We start from the raw sequence: 5,531 nt of genomic DNA on the forward strand, positions 1-5,531 counted from the left end.
TATCCTTGCAGGGCCTCACTGGTCACATCAACAGGAATGCTGCTTAACGATTGCATCACACAGAAAGACAAACATGTAACCACTAGTTTGGACCCCTGGTTACAAGCTTCTCTTGCCCCTGCCCACACCCTCTCCGCCCCAGGAACACACTTTGTGTAAATGTGGCAGTGTGGAACTGGTCATGAATTTGGGGGATTCAGGCTTTGAAGCATTTCCGGTAGCTACTAGCAGTTTACAGAAATCTATTCTGTCTAAAAAGAATCACATAGTCTTGCAAGGGGCTGGCAGTATTTGTAGGCACTGCAAGTGAGAATTGGAAGGTAATTTCAGGCCCAGGAGAAGAGGGAGCTCTGTGACACTTTTGTCCTCCCTCAGGCACCTTTTGGATGCAAGAGATCTTGGGCTTGATCCGGCATGATGGGGACCCTTCATGGATTCAGAGTTTGAGCCTAGCGCAGCGGCCCCCATGGATTGAGCATGAGTATTGCTTGAAGCGTGCCTTGGAACTTCCTCCACCCAGGCTGCTATCCAGTCACCTGCCGTTTCAGCTCTTCCCTAAGTCCTTCCTCCACTCCAAAGCTAAGGTAGGAAGCCTGCCTTCACCTTCTGGTAGTGTGTAAAATGTAGGAATGGAATTCTGCACTTACAGGTCTAATGCTAAAGCATGGTCCTCTGATTGTACAAAGAACACACTAAGGTTGAATTCGCCTTCCATGCTCAATGTGGATCTTACCTTGGGCCCTCTTGGCTACACAAAGTCCTGTTTGCTATACTGTGGAATCTGCAATACTTTCTTTTTTAGGGGCCAGATGGTCCTCCAAGCAGAAAGCTCCCAAAACATTTCCAGGAAATTCAGAGTAGGTGGCATAGACTGGGGGAATCTGGGAGCTGAAAAGGCCTTCAAGGGCTCTTTTTCCCAAGCCCATGCCAGTGGAAGACCTCCAGCACTGCAGGCTCCCTGTTCAGGGATCACGTGCCTTATGACTGGAATCCAAAGGCTAAAGGAATGGAACTCCTTGTGAAGTGCTGGGTTTGCCTGCTGAAGAAGAAGCCATTCCCATTTTCCTCAGATTTCCATTTCTGCACTGTGAGATTCTCTTCACTGGCCCTTCCCTGTGTTCAGTTGTGTTCAACTGCTGCATGTGTATATTTTTCCTTTATATTTGCCTGGATGGACACGCTCACGCAGACGAATAGCATGCATCTTTTCCCCTGTGGTGTTTTTATGTAATAGGAAAAATCTGCTCATGCTTAACAAGGTCCCTCTCTGGTCCTCAGGTTATCTACACCCTGCGCAACCCCAGAGATGTGCTGGTTTCATTCTACCACTTCGCCAAGTTCTGCAAATTCTGCAAGCACCCTGGAACATGGGCAGAGTTCCTGGAAGACTTCCTGAGTGGAAATGGTATTTGTGTTGTTGTTGTTAGTCACAAAGTTGTGTCTGACCCATTGCAACCCCATGGACAACATTCCTCCAGGCCTTCCTGTCCTCTACCATCCCCCAGAGTCCACTTAAGCTCACACCAACTGCTTCCGTGACTCCATCCAGCCACCTCATCTTCTGCCGCCCCCTTCTTCTTTTCCCGTCAATTGTTCCCAGCATTAGGCTCTTCTCCAGGGAGTCCTTCCTTCTCATTAGGTGGCCAAAGTATTTGAGCTTCATCTTCCATATCTGGCCTTCCAAAGAGCAGTCAGGGTTCATCTCCTTTAGGACTTACCGGTTAGATCTCCTTGTGGTCCAAGGGACTCGGAGGAGTCTCCTCCAGCACCACAATCCGAAGGCCTCAATCCTTTGATGCTCAGCCTTCCTTATGGTCCAGCTTTCACAGCCATACATTGCAACTGGGAAAACCATAGCCTTGACAATACGCACTTTTGTTGGCAGGGTGTTGTCTCTGCTTTTTAGTATGCTGTCTAGATTTGCCATAGCTTTCTTCCCCAGGGGCAAGTGTCTTTTAATTTCTTGGCTGCAGTCCCCATCTGCAGTGATCTTGGAGCCCAGGAAAATAAAATCTGTCACTAGGAAATGTATGGAGGGGGGAAAATCAGTGGATGTTTTCTCTTGGGGTCAGAGGGGGCCACCTCCACAGCCACTGCACCACCTCGCTCCACTCCGATCTTCTAGCCAGAAAGAGGAGACTGTAATGGAGGTTTCTAGATGGCATGTGGCAGGGGTACTTTTCATTGCTATCTCCCAACTTGCTTGAGGGAATCCATGGACTGGTGAAGTTGTCCTGAAACTGGCCATGTGTCTGCGTGTCCAACTAAGTATCGTCCACCTATTACAGTCCTGCTGCACCAAAGGTGACAAGATGGTCTTCAAGTGCCTGTCCCTCACCATGAAGCATTTCCATGTGAGGCTGGTGGGGCAACAGGCTGGTCAACCAGAGGTGGAATGAGGGACTCCCTGGAGCGGGAGCAGTCTTTCGAGTACCCCGCAAGCAGCAGCCCCTCTTAGGGAAAGGGGGCATTGGCTCCAGGAATGCGACACACATGAGGGCAAAGCAGCATGTTTCGATCTTGGTGCCTCTGCTTGAGCGTGTGCACAGTGGGTGAAATCCATGCTGCTAAAGAACAGGATGGCAACAGCCAGAACAAACTGCAACATCATCCTGTGCACTGCAGGAGAAGCAGTGCCTGGAAAGCAGGAGCATGTTGTTAAAGGGTAGCTTCTCTCCACTCCACGTAGCAGCTATACAGAGAACAGTGCGGATGCGGAGTTCCTGAGAGCCACTGCACAGAAAGGCATCTTGCAGCTAAGCCGCTCTGTGGCAAAACTGGCGTGGGAGCTTCCCTTCTCTGTCAGAGGAGGGTGTGAATAACTGAGACAGGTGGGGAGCTCGTGAGGGGGATTCCTCCTCGACACCGCTGTGGTTCGACTTGAATGTCCCCAAGGTGGGCAGAGACTTCAACCCTCCTCTTCCAGTCCCACCTACATCCACGCCATTGGTTACTTTCGTGCCTTGGCTTTGCACTTGCAGTGGTGTTCGGTTCCTGGTTCGACCATGTGAAAAGCTGGACTGGGGTGAAGGACCGACCCAACGTCTTCTTTGTCACTTACAAAGAGCTCAAGCAGGTATGGCTGTAACTTCCAATATCTTCAGACACAAATAGATACCTCAGTGTGCATCAAAAGCATCAAGCCTTGTTATTTACAAACATTTTTAAAAGTAAAGACACATCAATGAAGGAGAGCCGCTCATATATGCAGGCCTTTCCCAAGATGCGCACTTGACTAGGTGTACTCCCTGTGTGATTCCTCGTGCAAGGAAGGGGTGTGTGTTGACTGGGCATTGTGCTGGCTGAGATGCATTCTGGGACAACATGGCAGGCAGTGCTTTGACTGAGAAGCTGAGGCAAGAATCCCGCTCTTGTGCTCCTGGCTGCTCTGCCCTGGGATTGCCAGGAAGCCAACACAAGAATGGGCCAAGTGTGCCCACCACATGGCATCCATCTTCTCTGTGTGTAATGGATTATGTCGCAGATTCTCCACACACTGAGAGTGCATCTACTCATCTTTGCAATTTGCCGTTTCCTCCCCAGGACATGCGGGGCACCGTGCAGAAGATCTGCCACTTCCTCGGTAAGGAGCTGACCTGCCAGCAGCTTGATTCCGTGGTGGAAAATGCCTCGTTCCAGAGGATGAAGGAGAGCAAAATGTTGCAGCCCTCCCAGTTGCCAGAGCATAGTTTTGACCTAATGAAAGGAAGTATATTTCGGAAAGGTAAAAAGTAGAGCTTCCTTGGGAGGCAGAAAAGATCTCGGATTGAGGTTGCCCAAATTTCCCCCCTTGAGACGAGAGAATGGAAGGGGAGAGGCAGGAGGGCTGAAGGTGGGGGACTGTGCTCTGGCAGACGGGGCTTTGCCAGCTCCATCTTAGGGCCCCACTGGCTGCTTCAAGCATCTCTGAAAGGACACTGATTTCCACCATGCCTGCAGGATGCTGAGATGCTGGGGTGAGGTGGGGGCAAACTCAGCCCTCCTTGGCTGCTCCCTGCATGCTGCTCCCTCAGACAGCCTGTACAGTCAACCCCAGCTGGGCAAGGCAGTTGCCCAGACGGTTTCTGCTTGGGGGGCTGCCTCTCTGCCTTCTCCCTCTCCCTCCTTCCCCTGCCCTGCTGACCAGGGCCAACTGGGTGAGGTTTACTCAAGGGGGACACATTCTGGACCTACTCCAGGCTGAGTCCCTTATGGTGTTCCAGGGATCTGCGGGGACTGGAAGAACCACCTGACGGTGGCACAGAGTGAACATTTTGACCGTGTCTATCGAGAGAAGATGCGGGACGTGGGTGTCACCTTCCCATGGGAATAAAGAAGGCCAGACCGTTGCTTAAGCTATTCTGTGGTCTTCCTCACTGAATCTCCCATATCTCTCTTGTATCTAGCACGTGATCAAGCTGTATAGTCCAGGAATTTATATTTCAGGCAAGAAATACATATCCAATGTACAATTGGAAGCAACTGAAACCTTCCAAGGTACAAAAATATTTAGCAGTTTCACATGTGTATGATTTTCATTAAAATGACATCCAATTAGAACAGGTGACATAATGTACCATTATGCATCATCCAGATGCATGGGAAAAGGGGCCAGTTTTGACCTGAGGCTGAAAAGATCATGATGTGGGCACCAGGTGGGCCTAAGCAGGAATACCATTTCGCAATTTGGGGCCAGCACTGCAAAGGCCTCTTGCTTGTTCCCTCCATCTGGACCTGCCTTGGAAGTGTCAGTCACAGTATGGCCCTAGATGCGGATTGCAATGTCCCAGAGGTTCACTGAAGCACTTCATGCAGTACTGCTCCAGCTGCTTGGACTGTGATTCGAAGTGCATGTTCTCCAAAACGCAGGTGGGCCAGAACTGGTGTTCTATGTTCACACTCTATGGTTTCAGTCATTTAACAAGGTTGCCACATTCAGCCCAAGCTGCAGCTTTGAAGCATGGGTGCACATGGAGTTGGATCCAGAGCATTTTCAGGAGTGGACCACTGAAACAATCCAATCAGGACCTATCTTGGGAATGTGAGACCTGCAAATCCCTGGGAGAGTGTGGGTCTGTGGGTCTGGGAGAGTGTGGGTCTGTGGGTCTGGGAGAGTGATGTGAGAGGGCAGCAGATCCCTTTGTCACAGATGAGGTTTAAAGCCTCTCCTTGACAAGGTAAGGAGGTAAAGGGAGAAAGGAGCTACCCAGGTAACTGGACACCATCATTCCCACCATCTTGCCCTCAATCAGCAAGAATTACCCAGGAGGGGAAGTCAGATGCTTTACTGAAAGGCAGGGGTGGAGGGAAGTTTCCCAGTGGAACTGAATTCTTGAAATGACAGGTGCTTCTCCCTCAATTTGGGAGAAGTGTAGTTTGTCCTACCCTGTAATCTGCAAAATTTCCAGAAAAGAATTGCACGTCAAAGGAGTGTCTTGTGTTTGACCACCAGAAGAAAAGTATGCCAATTTTCCAGGTCAATAAGGTCTCAGAGACTAAGGAAGCGATCCAAAGTCTCTGAGACAATGCCTGGGTGGACACAGGATTCTTCC

At 50.2% G+C, this 5,531-nt stretch overlaps 1 protein-coding gene across 1 annotated transcript in view; it reads left to right on the forward strand.

The window, feature by feature from the left end:
• The window catches only part of LOC123025837 (sulfotransferase 2A1-like), a 14,895-nt gene extending 10,547 nt beyond the window's left edge, over positions 1-4,348 (forward strand). The window contains exons 3-7 of the mRNA XM_044434905.1: positions 376-584; positions 1,279-1,405; positions 2,982-3,076; positions 3,544-3,724; positions 4,203-4,348. Coding sequence (XP_044290840.1) covers positions 376-584; positions 1,279-1,405; positions 2,982-3,076; positions 3,544-3,724; positions 4,203-4,312 — 722 coding nt within the window. The 3' untranslated portion in view covers positions 4,313-4,348. The remainder of the gene's footprint in view (positions 1-375; positions 585-1,278; positions 1,406-2,981; positions 3,077-3,543; positions 3,725-4,202) is intronic.
• The last annotated feature ends 1,183 nt before the right edge of the window (positions 4,349-5,531 follow it).

Source organism: Varanus komodoensis, unplaced genomic scaffold (genome assembly GCF_004798865.1).
Source record: "Varanus komodoensis strain SLA01 unplaced genomic scaffold, ASM479886v1 scaffold29_1, whole genome shotgun sequence".
Lineage (NCBI taxonomy): Eukaryota > Metazoa > Chordata > Lepidosauria > Squamata > Varanidae > Varanus > Varanus komodoensis.